At 33.2% G+C, this 18,955-nt stretch overlaps 1 protein-coding gene across 5 annotated transcripts in view; it reads right to left on the reverse strand.

The window, feature by feature from the left end:
• Window positions 1-1,598: 1,598 nt before the first annotated feature.
• Window positions 1,599-18,955, reverse strand: part of LOC119641127 (protein roadkill-like) — a 40,503-nt gene continuing 23,146 nt past the window's right edge. The window contains exons 2-9 of one of the 5 annotated variants that reach the window (XM_038039589.1): window positions 8,005-8,068; window positions 4,619-4,728; window positions 4,431-4,561; window positions 4,150-4,359; window positions 3,824-4,089; window positions 3,045-3,223; window positions 2,837-2,979; window positions 1,603-1,755 (exon numbers count right to left, since the gene is read on the reverse strand). In XM_038039589.1, the coding sequence (XP_037895517.1) occupies window positions 1,644-1,755; window positions 2,837-2,979; window positions 3,045-3,223; window positions 3,824-4,089; window positions 4,150-4,359; window positions 4,431-4,561; window positions 4,619-4,728; window positions 8,005-8,008 (1,155 nt within the window). In that variant the 5' untranslated portion in view covers window positions 8,009-8,068 and the 3' untranslated portion in view covers window positions 1,603-1,643. Of the gene's footprint in view, window positions 1,756-2,836; window positions 2,980-3,044; window positions 3,224-3,823; window positions 4,090-4,149; window positions 4,360-4,430; window positions 4,562-4,618; window positions 4,729-8,004; window positions 8,083-18,955 lie in introns of those variants that run through there. The other 4 variants (XM_038039590.1, XM_038039587.1, XM_038039588.1 and 1 more) reach the window with 4 other exon arrangements.

Consider the following 18,955-nt stretch of genomic DNA (forward strand, 5'->3'; position numbering starts at 1 on the left):
ATTGCCGATTTTTCCTTTGAATATGAGTGTGTATATTTATCGCTATACTATTTGTAGTTTATGAATAATGAAAAAAACTTCCCAACTTCTTGGTCTTGCAAGTGCAACCAATTTATCACCAGTTTATTGTAGGAGCGTCCTCTGATTCGTCGTTCTAATAGTTTTGACAAATCTAAACCTGTCTATTTTTCCGATCGAGAATATGTTTGTAAGTTAATTTGCAGATGAGCATGTCTAAATTGATCCAAAGATCTTGAAAATCGAGAACACATGTACTTTATAGAATTTTTAAAACTTTATTCTAGCTATGCAATATAACATCCTTAAAAAATTGTTTAATGAGAGCTTCAAAATATTGATTTGAAAATAACGTCGCTTTTATGTAAAAATTTTTTGGTTTCCAAGAGTATCTATAAAAAGGCGTCGGTTAAACTAACCTAATCAAAAATTCACATCTTTACATTAGAGAATGTTATTATGAAACTCTACCTGAATTAAAAGTTAATTAGTTGAGAATCGAAAACATGGTTCCAAAAGAGGACCAATTAAAGTTCTATATATCGATATTTTGCAAAATTTTCGATTTACTTGCAATCTGCAATACCTGCATAATACAACTGGTTTTAGCATCGAAATTCGAATTCGAGAGACGGCTACTAACTACTTTAGAACAAAAATTAAATTATAAAAAAAAATTATCTATTAAAATGTAAAATGATATATAATAGATGAGAAAGTTATATTCAGCAGGGTCGCATACCCAACACTATTAACATTTTTAGCGCCCTATGCTGTTGCTTTTAATTTCTTCACCTTTTAGTTCCAAATTTATGCTCCACGGGGCGTCGTACACTACGATTAATTTAGAGTTAACACACTTAGCTTGTCGCATTTTAGTCTCCATATTTAAGAAAAGATGTATCCAGGTCGTAATTTCCTCCATATTAGCTTCAAAATTAACCCATTTTGAGAAAGATATGCTGAGCTTGGTTGACTTGGCAGACTGTCAACAACACACACAGCAGGACACACAGATAAACGATACACAAAAAGACAAACATGGCTTAATCAATTTAGAATTTCATGATGATGAAGAACATATATACTTTATAAAATCTTTGAACCTCGCTTTTGGGCGTTTCAAATATTATCGAAAAACGAGTGAAACATTAGTGTGCGTTCCTATATTAACCTTAAAATGTTATCCCTTATAATGTGGGTACTGGAGTTAAACCATTTTGTTTCACATGTATATTTATATATATATGTTCACATCCGTTCACTTGATTTACAATTTACACATGTTTCCGTAACGCTGTTGGTTGATATTACACTTTCGAATATCAAATGATGCTGAAATTTTGCACAGGTACCTATCTACGATGACGATACAATGTAGTACAGTCAAATGGTCTGTATATTCAAAAAGGCCACTGCTTAAAGACGTCAGATTCTGCCTTTCTTAACAATGCCATAATATTGAGATGGTTTCTTACGCATTAAAACCTTTCAAAATATTTTTTTATGTAATTTATTCCACATCAAGTAACAGATAAAACTCCTTTTATTGATTAAATCTAAATAACTATAGCTTTTAAAGCTATAACGATTGTTTGAGAGCTTCATTCCTTTAGTTGGTGATTTTATGTTTGAATTTGTTGGTTAGCGAAAGAATGCAACACATCAGCCATTAAATATGAACGCGTTGCAATCATATCTTGCCAACCTTGTGTTTGCATAACGTCGGTGAGATGGCTATAGGAAAGAAAAGGAAGATAAAAGAGATTAAAGTGAATAAAATTTTGATATGTATTGACAAGAGTTAAATTCCGAAAAGGAAATTGAAAAACATAAGTTATTATTGCCTACATAAGTTATTATTTTGATAACGCAAAGCTTATCTAAAACCTATAATCGAGAATGGCTCACTTAGGGAAGATTCAATATATCTTGCTTTAACCGTGGAAAAGAACACGCTTGGGCAACATATTGAATAATTGTTTTTATAAAATTATTCAGCCACATTATGGCATGTTTATAATAGTAGAATGAGTCACGTGTTAAAAAGTCTGACTAAAGCGAACATTGCAATTGCTTCTTCCATTTATTTTGGATAAGCGCTACATAGATAGATTCGCTTATTCCAAAGAGAGAATTTGCTACTTTTATTTAGTAGATTTGATCACATTTTTTAAGAGAACAGGACGTAAAAGAAGATGTTCATTCATTTATACAGTAATTCATAGAGCTAATGTCTTCCACTAACGAGTCGTGCCCACAAACTTCACACAGCTTTCCATAAATTAACATCAAACTTGTTCTCCATTCATTTGCGACATATTTAAGCCACCGCTGATATCTTCACTACTAGATTTACTTTTTCATCGTCCGCGCTTAATCGGCTTTCTAAAGCTTTTTCAAACGTGTTTTTTTTTAACTTTGAAAAAAGAGTTTTAGGCAATGGTAAGGTTCTCAGGACATTTTTAGGGGAAAAACAAAATATTTGGTAAGTGACACCTTATTTAGGAACTAACGCTTCGTCAGATGAAAATGGATGAAAACACCCTTTTTTATACGCTTTCCTTGTCCGAAAATGTGTTTTACTTGTCATACTAAAATTTTTAAAATTAAAAGAAATTTGGAAAGGGGATGATTTGTTGTGTTCACCAATTTCGCTTATATCTGGCCGTATCCAACTAATAGCAGAAGCTTTGAGAAGGGTTACTATGCCATCTAAAGGAGTACATTTGGTCACCTTATAACTATAAGTATAAATCCCTTTTTAATGAAGTTCTCTTAAATTCTAAAAATAAAAATGCTGTGAGTCTCTGCTTACTTTTTAATATAAGCCACCGTATGTGCTTTCAGTTGACCAGCATTATAAACATCAGCTAATGCTAGCGTTTCGGCAGCAGTTTCTACAGAAAGCTTAGCACTCAAGACATCTTCACACATTTTCTTAAGGTTTTCCAGGGCGTACTGCAAAAAAATAAACGGTTTAATATTGAAAAATAGAGAGAGAAAGTTTCATTTAGTTTCTTTACCTTATTGGCAACTAGTAACAATTCATGAGCCATTTTATCTATATTAGGCGCTCTTCCTGTGTAGACGAATTTTAGCATTTCGTTTAATACATTATAATCAATATCTTCTATGAGGACTCGGTTAAGTTTGCTTTCTTCCATATTATGTTCAAACATGGCAGCAAAGACGTCACTGCGAGCTTTCAATGGAAATTTACAGTTTAATAAAAAATGTGTAAAGTTGCAAGGCAACAAATAAAAGCCCACTATCTTGATTGAAAATCAATTGTTTTTGTCAGAATAAGTCGGTTTGTTGTGAAAATTTTTGAATTGACTCAAAGTATTGAAACGATAAAGAAAATAAATCACGCTTATCAAGTGTGGGTTACAATATCCCTTTGGACTCTTGCAAGGTTGTTGCAGCCGAGTCACTTACACATTGAGTCTAATTTTTTGGCGATAAACTAAGGAAGTATATGCCTTGCAGTACTTTTGTCTTTTCTTTGGGGCCACAAGTATTTGTAGGAAAGCTTAAGATGATTATATGGACCATTATGTATAACTTGATCAAAAATTCGCATATGAATAAAAAAATTATGGTTTCAAAAAGAGATCTACAGGTACCTACAACAGATAGTAGATGAAAGGTTGGCAACATTAAGAAAATATTCTCTAATAAACCATTAAGCGAAATGCGCCCAATTCCAACTTACACTGAAGATTTGAAATTGAAACGCATGGGCAAAGGATTTCTTTAAAGAATTTGTCCATAATAAGCAATACTTTCCTCTTGAACTTACCAGCTAGTATATTCTTGTGAGCCTTGACTTCAAGGTTACAGACAACTAATGTAACATCACTGAACTTCCCATTTTCAAGTAGATTTCCTAGATCTTTACTCAATTTGGTATCAGTCACCTTACGTTGCATTATTTTCGACTGGCCAGAGGTATTAACAAAGTCCATCTCGTCTATCTCGCAACGAATTGTCAGTTCCGATTCAAATAAATTATTTATGTTAAGCGGTGCTTTCGTATAATCAGACCCTTCAGTAATTGTTTTAAAACTGTAAAATAAACAAAAATTTGAAAATAAATTCTCTTTAGTAAAGAAGCAAAGAAAATACTCGTCCTGCCTTAATGGTCCTATAGTTTGGATTATTTTGTTTGAACTTAATAGCTCAACTTTCGCCATGGCGTGAACTACGGGTTTATTGCTTGAGACTAGTGAGATATACATATAAACCAAGCGTCGCCTTGCTGCATATATTGGTTGTCTTGGTATTAGTGGTCCAAGAGTAGGGTGTCTTTCATATTCTCTTTTCATTTGAAGACACCTGTAAATACAAAAATTTTTTAAATATTTATTTTAGCATTAAGTGTAAGAAACATGTACGTGTTGCATTACCATTTGGACTCTTTGTTGGTACCAATTGAAAATATTGGCGACTTTAAGTCTGTTTTCACATCATTGGCTTCATTGTACCAAAAACGAAAATTTTCAACTGTCCAGGTAAAGACAGTTTTAGTCACTTTCCTCTGAAATAGAAAGCAATAGAAGCAACAATTTAAAAATAGGCTGTTCCGCGTGTTCACCTTTGTACGACCACTGCGATGTACTGCGTATGTAATAGCGTTTGATAAATCCGGCTGCACTGCAACACTGTCAGCCGTGGTACCGCTTGAAACGTTTAAATTTGGATTCGCTTTAACAATTTGAAAAATTCGATATTTAAAAAAAAAATTTGTTTTTAGTTAAAAGGTCAGAAAATAAAAGCCGTAATAGAAACATCTAATGCAACATTATTATTTTAGACTTTAGCTTTACAGGCTTTTATACAACAAAAGCATTTGGTAAGAGAGGTTCTTCATTGATTATAACCGTCGAACATTTGCATCGGGTTTGATATTATCCGGAAGCATTTTGAAATTCCGGACAGATTACAAATATAGGATCAATAAGAGTACGTACAACATATACGATTGATTAACTTGCCTTACAATACCAAGGTACGCTTACAGAAGCCCAATACCATTTTCTTTTGCTTGAATGAAAAAAATTCTCAAAGTGAAAGGAAATTGTTGATCGAAAAATTAAAAAGTAAATTTTCATTACTTGTTGGTTCGATTGTTAAAAATATTTGTGCCACATCGTCTTTTGGAATATTATTAAAAATCAACTCGTATAGTTTATAAACTAAAAATATATGCAAGAATTGAAGGAGTTGACTGAGCAGACTTAAATGAAAGCAAGAAATCCACTAAAAGAAGTTCTAAAACAAGCGAATTAAGACAACTTTATACATAATCCAAAAGAAAGAAATAATTGTTTTGAAATTTTATTAAAATTATGGGAATAAATTTAAAATGTGCGGTAAGAAAATTTGTATTATTAAAAATGATTTGAGCAGAAAATCTTCTTTTCACAGCAACTCCTCTATATTTTGAGTAACAATGCGAAAATTTAACTTCATAGATTAATAAAAAGTAAACGTTTTACATTTGCCTTTTCCATAGATAAATAAAAGTTTAAATCTAAGTAAGTTTGATTAACGTTCCGTTCTTGAAAATCGCCTCTAAATCACGGATAATAATTACTGCTATAGAATCATATAAAAAAAAAAGAGGAACACAACAACTTTAGAGAATAATCGTAATAACCACACTATCATCAGCTTAGAATAGTGAGGCGGCAGCACCGTTATGTTCATTACAAGTAAGCTGAGACAAAAAAGCGGCATGGGTTGAAGTTAGGACTGTCCAGCGGGTGAAGACAGCAGCGATGCACTCATGTAAACGAGTATTCTATTGTATATATGAGTAAGTTTGCTTAGTTTTGTTTTTAATGTTAATTGTAATATTATTATTAGATTAATATTACATTTTATTATATAAATTTTACCATATTATGTTTAATAAATAAATACATGTAAAAATGAATATAACATAAGAAGAAGGTGAGTTGTTGGCTTTATGAAGGAATACGAAAGGTGAGAAGCACCTTATGGACGGACAAAAAAAAATTAAGAATATATTTTGTTATGAAACTCTAGCATTGCACTTCACATGCTTTGCTATGTTTGATATCTTAAAGCAAAGCGAAGTATTAGGGAGAAAAACAATTAAATGATAAGATACCATAACGCTTTGTTCGAAATACACCTTTAAATTTTCTGGTGCGTGTTTCTATTATCAACAACAGTAGTGTCACGGTTAATAGACAGGCATTTTATTGCTTTAATTCTCTTCATTTGTATCGGCAAAAATTCCTATCCTTGACTTAAAGAATCATTGTATCAATCGCTTAGACAGTTCTGTGTTTTTAAATGCGTATGTCCTACGCACGTAAAAATCCAAAGATTATGTAGCAAATGTGAAATATTTTCCCAACCAAAGACAACGGAATATCCAGATGTTTCAACATTTTGTTCGATATTGACGTTCGGAAAATGTTAGGCACTTCTTGTGTATCTGCTATGAATACCAGTAGTAACGCTGTTAATTAACAGGGTCATACTCGTTATTTGTATGGGAAAAGCTTCTCCAAATGGTTTTATGATATGACGTCACATTCTCTCGAACGTTTGCGAAACGGAAACATATACAATTCTCTGTTTCAATTCTCATTCAAGTTTGTGTGTACAACAGACGTGTACGTAGCAAATATATTAGTTTGGGGAAAAAGAAATCCATTATTTTTATATGAACTTCAGGACTTTATTTAACATGCTTCGGATTGTCCGATTTGGGTCAAATATGCACCGTTTTGTTGTATGATTTGTTGCCATTTTAAAGGTAACTTCAAAATGCCCCTCTCTAATAGAAGTCCTGGTCTCTATTTGCAAAAAACTCTAGTAGTCGATTTTCACAATCCTCTCTAGATTCCAATTTTTTATCATTAAAGAAATTTTGCAATGCAAGAAAAAGATGATAATCGTTTGGTGCCAAGTCCGGAATGTATGGCGGATGCATTAAAACTTCCCAACCAAGCTCCCGAAGTTTCGGGCGAGTCACTGTAGATGTGTGTGGCCTAGCGTTGTCCTGGTGGAACACGACACCTCTCCTGTTGGCCAATTCTGGCCGTTTCTGGTCAATCGCTATCTTCAAACGGTCCAGTTGTTGACAGTAGAGATCAGAATTTAGCGTTTGGCCATATGGAAGCAACTCCTAATAAATAATCCCCTTCCAGTCCCACCAAATGCATAGCAAAACCTTCCTGGCCATTTGAGGTGCTTCACCGCTCTTTGACCACGATCGTTTTCGCACAGGGTTATCGTATGTGATCCATTTCTCATCTCCAGTCACCATCCGTTTAAGAAATGGGTCTATCTCATTCCGTTTGGCCAACGACTGCTAACATGCCGGTCAACTTCGATCATTTCTCCGATTTTATCGACATTTTCGACGACCGGCCTACCTGTGCGAGGTGCATCTTTAACATCAAAAATTCCTGAACGGATTCTACGAAACCAAAATTGCACATAATTGGCTGTTACAGTATCGGAACCATAAACACCATTCACAATTTTAGCCGCCTGGCTTGCATTTTCGTCTTTGTCAAAGAGAAACTGTGAAATGTACCGAATTTTCTCTTTGTTCACTTTCATTTTTAACACGCTGTAACTCACAACTGAATGCACCAAACAAAAAACAGCAAAAGAATTTTTTTTACTGCGAAATGTACAGTATGTAAATGTACAGTATCGGAAATTGTTTGATCGATACTTTACGAGAAATCTATCAGTGCAGCTATCTACCGAAAATATGGATTTCTTTTTCCCCTAACTAATAGTTTCTTTTCTTCGCTTATTTTGAAGAATTCGAAATTGCCAAATAAGTTGACAAATCTCTGATACAATTTTCATATCAAGAAATATCAAATAAATTTTTATTACTCATCAAAAAATATATTGTAGTTCATTGTATTTATTTTTATCTAATTTACTTATTTTATTTACATGTTTATATATTTGTTTGCTTACACATATTTATTTGATATATTTTGTCCAATCTTCCATATCACGCATTAGTTGTTCTGCACGGCGCCTGTTTATATTATGTAGTTATTGTTATGTATATTCTAAAATTAAACAGCTGTATATAAATGAAAGAGTAAGAAAGTTAAATTCGGTCGACACCGAATCTTTTATACCCATCATCGGTATCCTAAAAACGACAAAAGAAGTAAAAGACCAAACTTTTCATGCCCTATAATAGGGAGTGGGCGCAGCTGATAACTTCTATTTTCAAAATAAAAGTTTTTCTTGTACAGGGCGTTGTAGCCGTGTACTTTGAAAAGTTTAGGTCAATTCCAAATTCTTTTGCAAGTTTGTAAGCGATATGTTCATTTTCGCTAACGAAAGTATGTTCACCACATAGCTGCGCAGACAGACAGACAGACAGACGAACAGGCGGACATGTTTAGTTGTATTTTAAATTTGAAACTGGCGTAGAATTTATACTTTATGGAGCTTTTGAAGCTTCTTTCCGCGTCTTATAAAGGAGGTGACAAAATAAGTACGATTTGAATACATTATAATATTGGATACGCGAGGTTAATTTTTTCCATTTTTGACCACGAATGCTACAGTATGGCCCACGGAATATGCGTTCAAATTTTTGTACACTTTTCGCTGTAGTTCCTGAGCAATGAAGAAAAAACCAGTTTTTCATCCCTTTTGGAAAACCTGATGCTGTGGCCGGTCCCACGATCGTTTTGGCCCGTTTTCAAAACCATCGTCGATAGCGTCATTTTTGTGGCCCGAAGAATGTTTATCACAGACATTACATATAATTTAATGCTGACAAGAATATATATATTTGGTGAAGTCTCTGATGCTTTCTTCTAGACGTTGAAAACATTTTGGCAAAATGAATACACGCCTCATCTTTCGGCGGGTATAATAAAATATAAAAAACTAGTCCTTACTCCTAGCTTATGCAATTTGAACTGTTTTTTATTTTTGTGCAATGAGGCTCGTAACGCAAAATAAAATAAGTGGCATCTATGCTTACTGAAGTCATCGTGCGTTGCAAACCTGTCGTTCGTTTTCTCCATAATCATGTCAAAAGTTGGTTTCCTAATGCCTAAGTTATATGTATTGTCTTAATATTCTCATATTGGTATATTCAAAGGTTTTATCTTTCGAGTTTTGTTGATATGGGTTTTTATCGCTATAATTTCAAATACGCTATGAAAGTCGATTGAAGTTATTTATTCGAGATAAAAGCAGCGTTGTATTTTTAATAACATTGATGTGTGAAAAACAATATGCAAGCAAATAAAGGCAAAGAACAAGAAGAAAGTAAATAAGCCTAATTCACCTCCTACACGATAGGTACTGTGAGGGCTATTCTTGCCCAGAACTTGTTGCTGGGGTAGCTCAGAAGAACTTTGAAGAAATTTCTTCAAAGTTTTCTTTTCTTAGTAAAATATAATTCAGGATTTCCTCTTTTAGATCCATGATTTTTCTTTTCTACATCAAGATAAATTCATTTTTCTTAACAACACCATCAACGTAACCGCACGCCCACTCCTTCGCTCATCTCGCGACATACTCTCCTTTCACTTTACTTTCCCCTTACAAACCTGACTAAACCTTTGCTTAAGCTAATTATTCTAATTTCTCTTTACTTAACTTCTCTTCACTGTAACTCTAACTCTCTTTACTTAATCCCGAATTCGGTTATACGGGAAATACGAACTGTTTTTTTGAAATTCACTGCTAGTACAAAAACTAAATGACTGATGGGTCTCAAAATTATAATACCTTCACTTTGATTGCTTTTAAAATTTCGCAATCAGTCAAATTGGTTGTAGATTAAGCCGAAAATTAATATTGTTAAATGATTTATTCGATTTTATTTATCACATAGCGTACACGGCAATGAAAACAAGTCCAAATAAGAAATTGTTTCTCTTTGACAAGCAACCGATCAAATAGGCAAAAATCGTGCATGTCCGTAATGGCGAAAAGATTAAACTTTTAATTTTGATAAATTCCTTTCGTCCATGCACTCCTGCACATCCTATGAAACAATCTGACATTCGCGTAATTATCCTTAACTTTCTCGGCGGTTTTTTTCGCGGTATTAGAATACTGGACACAGACAACATGGAGACGTATGCAACTTGTCGGTGTTAAATGAATTTTAAAAAAATGTTACCACACCTTTTTCCAGCACTACTTTCGTTGATCTCGTTGCTCACTTTTTTTTACACTGAAATAAAGGAGATGAGCAGACGAACAATATTTATTGTCTAATGTTAAGCTGCCTCGACTTGGTTGATTTACATGACATTGTCGACCCATTATAGCTTCCTTCAAAATAGCACGTGGTAAACATTTGCTTATTGAAACGTTGCAGAACGTACTGACCAAATTTGTGTCCAAATTGTCGGCACAATCAGACGATTGTCCGATACTCGGATTTTCCGACCATAACAAAGGTAAGTCTATGATGTAGAATACGAAGTACGCGGGATAGCACAGATAAAGAATACGCAGCGTGTACAATAAAATTGAAAGCACAAATAAACGAATGAAATTGCTCTGGCGTGCTCACATCTCGTTTATCGTTTAGCTGAAAAAATGTCTTTTTTTATGCAAACTCTAATATATTAAAAAAAAATAAACTCTTAATAATTTGTTTATGACATTTTTTCTAGAAATGAGAAGATATCTGTTTTCTAAAATCTGTCACTTTGTACGTACTTCGATATTCAGGTTATTTGTCCCGATCTTTTTTCTTTACCAGAAATTCTGTGTAGCGGAAACGATCGAGACAGTTACGCATCAAAATATTCCTCACCCGTAACCAAATAAATTCTAAAAGCAGTTGATTTGCCCGATCGTCCGATCTTCTCTTTTTATTCATATTTTCTTCTACACTACAGCGATATTGTTCCTCTCTCGTATAAACATATTAAAGTCTGTTACGGTGACGGTTACTTGTGGAGATACTTTCTAATATATTTCATACATAGCCATACACATAACGAGCTAATATGCTTTGTATCTCTTGCAAGCGGGATCATATACTTAAAACGCGCACTCCTTTACTAATAAAGTTACGGTTTGCCTATTGAACTGTTCTTATTAAGTAGGGATTAACGGTTGCATATCGTAATATATTTATTGTATTACCGACCCATAGTTTCTATATATATGCATCTTTATATATTTCAACTACAAGTGTTACATATTATGCATAGGTATACGTCTAACGGTCTTGTTGTTTAGACTTATTGTTGTCACCCAAAGCGTATGCCTAAATGTTTACTTGTTTATTAACAGCTCCGTCAATATGATTGCACATTGAGTATTTTTGATACAGCATATACACAGTGATCTACATGTTTTGTTAATTACCCTTATTTCTGAAGTATTATTTGCTCAGGCGAGCATATTGAATTGTTTTTGCTATGTAGGGATTAACGGCTACACGTTGTAATATATCTAATTTTGTTATCTGCTTTTAATTTCCATACGCGAATAATGATACGTTTTAGTTATAACTGATAAACATATACTTATGCATACATAAGATAGCATTAATATAATATATACACAAGATAGATTCTCTACAACGCATCCATACATTAGTAAACATTGATATATTGTAACACGTACATGGTAAAACGCATGCCAGCCTGTAACATGCGCAGCAGAGCAACTGTGTAACTGGACAGCGATAGTGATCGTGACTACAAAATAGCGTGACACAACTCGCTCGGTCTTTCATTTTTGTTACAGCAGCCAAAGAGGTAAGAGATCTCGGACAAATGATATTAAAAAATGGCAAAACTACAAAATACACGTTAAAGATGGCGAATCGTATTGATCGCATATTTACATCTTTCCATTAACGCGTCATACGGTACTATACACTGTCTGTGGGTGTGTGCGCAATAGGTAAGTGTTACGCTTTTACCATCTGTGCACTTACTAGACCTACGACCGGAGTAAACTCTACCATACAGAGATTTGAATACGCGAACATTAGCTTGATAGTGTTGACTCTTGCTTACTCCAGCTACTCACGTGGAACACCGAAGGTGTTGAAAATTTGCGCAATTTTTAGTAATCTACGTATAATTAATGAAATAATAAGAGAGTTTGGAGAGCGAAATGCAAGAAGCTGAATGTGATAATTCTCAATTCATGATATGGTGAATTAATTTTTTCCTAAGAAGTCTGTCGACATGGGCTAGTATATAAGAGAACTTGCCGAGTGAATTGTAATAGATTAAAAAGTATAAATGAATTAAAATTGGGAAAAAAATGTATCGCAGCCTCTCTGATGTGACTATACATGAAAGTCGTTTTTTTACGCAGTAAATCTTAAAATCCACTAGCTGTGGCCTGGATAATATTCCGACCTTTTATTTGATATAAAAAAAAAAATGTATAAAATATATTTATTTAACAAATTAGGAATTTTAACTTGTCATCAGTCAATATGGTGGATTTTAGATTTGACCAAAACTTTTCCATGAACCAATCGCGTGGAAATATAGGGCTCAACCAACATTCATATGTAACGGTATAATTGTTGCTATTTTTCATTCGTTGTTAGGTTTTTACGTCATTAAGCACATATTTTGAATTTGAACCCATCGGGCTCCATCATATATTGCACATAACATAAGTGACGATTATGTCGATAAGCGGTATTACGTTGTCGTGACAACGGCATGACTGCCGCGTGATGTAACCATTGAAACCATGCGGCCGACTAGTTGGTTTAGTGTAGTGGAAACATGTTAAATATCAGTGGAGCAAAAAAAGAGCATTTTGTAGCTGAGTGAGTATCGCGGTAAAATTTAATTCATATCGATGAACACATGAAATATTTTGCAACATTGAAAGCGTAAGCTCTTGGAAAAATTAAAGCAATTGTTAGAGATTAAAGTCCGAATTCCGTTTGTATTTTAAGTTCAATGCCGAAATTTATCTAATATATCATATATACATTATATAAAATATCTTGATTTAAAGTTTTCAGAGAAATTCAAAGCAAATGTATGTATATAAGTATAAGGATGGGGGTACACTCATTTTTTCATAACGTTTGAAACGCCTAAAAGGAAACTTCAGAAACGCCATAAAATATATATGTATATCATAAGATTAATTTTGATACCAAATTTTTATTATTATTAGGTATTTATTTATTTATTTACCTATCAATTTATGTAACCTCAAAGCCATTCAGGCCAATTATAAGAGATTACAACGGTTACCGTAGAAGCAACAATAAACAACGATAACATAAAATGTTCTTAAATAACCTGAATGAAAATAAAAGAAAATTGGAGGTAAAGAGAAAAAAATAAGAAACAAGAAGGTAATTAGTAAGGTAAGCTGGGACGAAAGAAAACAAAATATGCTACATTCACACTTTCGTCCCAATGCTAAGTAAATAGCTAATATAATTATTAGACGCGAAGATTAAAAGCTAACGTTTGTAAGTGAGATAAAAGTATCTAAGCCGCTATGTGGATTGATCGTTTCCATATTTAACTATACTAGCATTGATTTTATTTAATAATCACGCGGTAAATTATATGCTACGGCACATTTCCTTCATGAATTCTTGGGCTTTTGTGTTCATAAACTCTTCTCAATTTGAGAGTTTTTTCATTAATCTCTATGAGATTATGGCACATATCCTATCATGGATTCCTACGGCCTTAATTGAGTTACCCTTTATTTATTCATCTAATCAATGACTACATTATTTATTGCAGACGGACTTTCTACTCTCTCCTATCCTTGGTAACTTTTGCATTTTGTATATCTGAGTTACAAGAGAACGAATTTATTCCTAACAGCACATCGAGCGCATATTTCGAACGATCTTAACACTCTCACTGCTTACAATCAACTCCGCGTTGATCTTTATTTCTTCAAGATCAAAAGTCAAGTCTCATTTAATCAGATTGCCAATCCGTAATATTCTGTTGGTTGGAGCTCAAATTCATAGCTCGGATAAGGTACATACCGCTAGGTTGTGTCCTCTGTTAGATGGCAAATGTTTGGCGTTTCTATATCAACGTGTGGGACCAAAATGAAGCATGATTTTACTCTTCATAAACGGTTTTTCCTACCAATTGTGACTTTCATAGAAAAAGGAGGTGAACGTTTATTAGTAACTCTCAAAAAAAGACATAATTGACATTAAGGCATAATGTGACGGTACCAGTCCAAAAAAGGGATTTGTTTAACATTTCTTTTTTTTATTTAAAGTAAAGGTAACAGAGTAATAATATTCTCCCTTTTTCCTTCTCTCTAGCAGGTATCAAACACATCTTGAGGTATTAAAACTAATATTATTCTTAGGAATTTTTGCCTCGTTTTATTAGTCCATTTATGCTTAATCCGTTGCGATTAAATTAAAGTTTATCTTATTATCAGCCTACACTTTCCTATTAACTATTATGATAGCATGTCTTCTTATTTTTTAAAAATATTAAAACTAGTCTAGACCGAATCCATCCTCCCAAGGCGTCCTTAATTAAAGGAGCTCTGCGGCTCGCAGCCTAACTGGTGAAAACTTTTAATCTAAAAAAAAGTTGACTTAATCTACATGTCAGAGTAAAGGTGGGGTTTTAAAAATGTTGTTCTTAGTGTGATTGGCGAGTAATTGAACTAAAAAGTTAAATATTCCAACCAAAGCAAAGTCAATCCTTTCTGAAAAATTATCGTTCAAATCAGATTATCCAAAACATCCTACGTACTTCTCTTTGGAAAGACATTGTCAAAAATTCGAAAAAAAAGAATGAAAGTTGGTGGAATTATGATGTATACTAAGTTAAAAGATCTTGTTTCCAGAAAAACGCGTTCGAAGCTTTGCAATGTGTTGTAGACATGTTTTTTTTTTATAAGTAAATTTATTTTTTAGTTTTTCCATTAATGCGTAATCCCTCCAGCACCATAATAATGGCCTTCCATTTTCAAATATTCTCTTTTCATCCTTTTTTACATATATTTTTTACTAGAAGGTACCCTTTTTCCAATATCTCTAAACTTCAAGTCCGTTCAACAAACCTACATGAACGTGTTTTCAACATGAAATGCTTTTAAATGAGCATAAATAATCTTTTAGCGCATCTTTTAGCGGATAGAAGGCGTTAGGTAGTCTTTTTCGCAGGATTTGAGCAAGAGTCCGAAATTTCAAGGAAAAATTTTTTTTTCTGTGATTCTCTGGCGATATGCATATACCAAAATTAACAGATCTTTGACATTGATGAAATTTTTATATTGTTGCTTAATGTTGAGCAAATTCTGTCCTTTTTTTCTTTTGTAGCCTTTTTCCTTTATTGTATTAAAATATATAAGTCCCGGTATTTTATTTAATGCAATCTTCAAATATTTTGCAGACTTTAGTCTTAGGCTAAATACACATTACTTCCTATCTCTGTGATTGCGTTCGGGTTAATCTCCTAAGCAGTCCTTTTACTCTGCCATTGGCTTATCCTGATCCATCACAGAACTTGTCATTTCTAGATCAAATCATAAATTTTCCTCACTTTCGTTCACGATCTGCCTTCTCTTGTCTCATTCTTTTTATGTTCAAATCAAACCGTATCACTTTAATGTCCATTCAAATCTTCTTTCATGGGATTTTCTTTTCTTTAATTTAATTTTCGAATAACTAAGTATTGCCTTTTTTCCCAAAAAAAAACAGACAATCAGAACAATTGAAAGAAACAACCGCACTCGTTGGCTTCCACAACTCTACTCCCCTATCTTAGAAACAAAACAAACAGACAGACCTCTCATTTCTGCTCAATTTCTCTCCTCTTCTTCCTGTTGCTCTCTATAGCGGCACGATTTTGTCTAACGGCATGCCGTTATTTCGATACTTGCGGTTGACCCAGACCGACAGACACCCTACCCAAGGTTTGTTCGCGGCCGTTACAAGTTCAATTTTTCCAACAAAGGAAAAAGTCTGTTCCTCGCAGTACCCACAGCAACAAGAACATAATGTATATTCAGATCCTTGATATTTCTAAACTTGCCTAACGATGCATAAAAATTGTATGTGTTTTTAGATATTTTTGTGTATGAATAGTTTGTATATAGTTAACATTATTATTAGGTGAGAATAATAAAAAGACCAAATTTATTAAAAATATTTGTAACAAGTAGAAAGACTATAGTGGAACACGGCTCACCATTTAATATCACACAACACTTTGCTTAATACCGTTGTTCGTATAATCCATCCATTCCATTGGATCGAAACCCGTCCGTGTGCTAAGTCTAATAAAAATATCTTAAAAATTGGCCCCTGTAGGTTGAGCACAGGAGCACAGGGTATAAAGAAGGGCAGATGAACAGACAAGCTTAGATTCATTCAGAAAGAGGTTCCGAAAATGATTCTGAATCGATCGGTATAATAAAATATAGGTTTATCTGAAGTGCTTCTAGGTGGTGGTTGCATCCGCTCGACCTTAATATATCCTTGTACCACAAATGATGTAGGATATAAAAATGTTTAATTAATCAAGAATATTTGTTTTAAATATTAAAAATTTAGTGTATTTTTTGCTAAACATTATTCATTGAGATGAATTACCATCACTGACGAAAAACTGCCATTAATTCATTGAATTAAATTAAAAGCATTATAGACTGATTCAAAGAGTAAACCCTGGGTAATAGCAAATGTATACATATATATATATATATATATATTTATGGCAATATGGGGTAGAAGAATGTGTGTATATATACTTGTATAAACCTTAACTATTCAGTCCCACATTATTTTTAGTTGCAAGATACACTGAATTAAAGCGATGAATGGTATGGATAAAGGTAAGTAGACATTATTTGTTTGAAAACTACTCATTAAAATGATTTACCCTTATGTGTTGAATAACAGCAAAATCATGTTTACATATGAAACCATTTCATTAAAAAACCAATTGAAAAATGGAAAAATTTTTTTTCAAAATTGTACTTCGCTGTACTTCTATTAAAAATTTATTTTTCATTTATGCATTTTCATTATGCATGATGAATCAGTTCATTTTTGTTAGCACTTCTTGTTTTAGAAGCTGTTATATTATTGCTTGGACATTCTATACAAATTCGATTAATACTAAAATAAATTTTACGCAAATTAAGTAACCATCAGAAATTTTTATCGAGAGTATTGTTCACTATATATTTATTGTATTGTACAATTGTACTATTTGATGTATTGTAAAATTCTAAAGGCATAACATTCAAATCACCTACGAAAATATATCGACATTTTTTCGATAAATCGATTCACAATTTTACTCTGATCAAGAGTATGAATATATATAAATATGTCTTCACTACTGTACTATATATATTTTGAACAAATCCTATAAGAGCATTCGTTAAAAGAAAATTTATAAAAAAGCTGTGCTGATATCTTGAGTAGTTTTAGATATCTACCATCTGTAAATATTATAGAAAGGATTAGTTTGACTGAAGACGTTGACATAGTTTGCATTATTTTATATCGTGGCTATCCGTCTTTTTAAGGCACAGTATAGTTGGAATGAAATTCAGATTCAGCTCACATTCTCTTGTCTTGTAAGCGATTGGAAACTATATCTGAAAACTTTTCTATTTAAGTCAAATTTAGTCAGAAGACTTCGGAGAGGCGGTATAACTTTGAAAATGTTGATTGTTTTATTTAGAAAAACAAGTACGAAAGAATGCATTAAAATTTGTCATGAGTTCCTTTGATTTTGAGGGCGTTAAAAAGAAATTGATGAGCTAGGAGAAGTTTAGGAAAGGACGTAAGTCTTGAGAAAGTAAATAAGCCTAATTTGATATGACAAGGACAATAGTTAATAATAATAGTTGGACCAAGTTGGGATTACATAGATCCATTTTGATTCGAACCGTATCTTATATAAGATCTCTCATGAAAAGTAACCTTTAATTTACCATCACTTTATGGCGAAGTTAGGTGAAGAGTAATAAGGTTTTCAGGCAAGAAAATTAATTTTATTAATTTGCACCTCGTCATCTCCTGCCCCTTCCCGCATAAATATCCGCAGAAAAACACACCACAATGAAACAAGGTGTAATTTTCGACATTTTATGACAGAAGTAAACGGAAAATTGTACTACGCCACCTAGTGTATGGAATTCCATCCTGTGCAGCAATAAAGAACAGCGAAAAAGCCGAAAATCTTTACACGAATGCAGGTTTACACAAATTTGATATGCTTTACTCTAAACATAGCCGCTTGGTTTAAGATGACTTACTTTAAGATGTATGATATCTTTCATATATTCATTAGTGAAAGCATTTATTTTCTAAGTAATACACTTTTCAAGCTTTACAAAGCTTTACAAAGCTTGTGTTAACGCTTCGTCGACTTAGTTGGTTCTTCCCGACATGCCTACATAGAGAATATTATTCAGAAGATCAGAAAGTAAGACCTAAGTATAACTCTTCTTTCTTTCTTCTCAAATGAACCGGCAAATAAAGATTTGATCTTTCGCACAATTAAAAAGCGACGCAAAAATAATTGCAATCGCGGTAATAACAAGCTCACAATTAACAAACATTTTGCAACCAACTTCATTTTTATATGGTTCCCTCAAGAGATAGCTTCTTTCTATTATTATTATTATTATTATTAATTTCGCCACAGAAGTAAATTCTAAGACTAAACTCTTAAAAGCACTAGCATCTAAGGCTATCGGCTTTTTTATTAAAAACTCTACCGCACTTGAGATTCGAACCCACGACCATTGACTTGCTAGTCGAAATTCCTCCCCTTCGGCTACTCAGGCGCATAGCTTCTTTCTAGAACGATGTTTTGCTTCTTATATTTTATGCGAGAGTGCTTTTAAAGTGTTTTGTTGGATGTTGGAAATCTGGTACGTTTTCGCATAACGAGCACACTCTCGCTAATTTTTGTAAAGG

This window comes from Glossina fuscipes, unplaced genomic scaffold (genome assembly GCF_014805625.2).
Source record: "Glossina fuscipes isolate IAEA_lab_2018 unplaced genomic scaffold, Yale_Gfus_2 144, whole genome shotgun sequence".
Taxonomy (NCBI): Eukaryota; Metazoa; Arthropoda; class Insecta; order Diptera; family Glossinidae; genus Glossina; species Glossina fuscipes.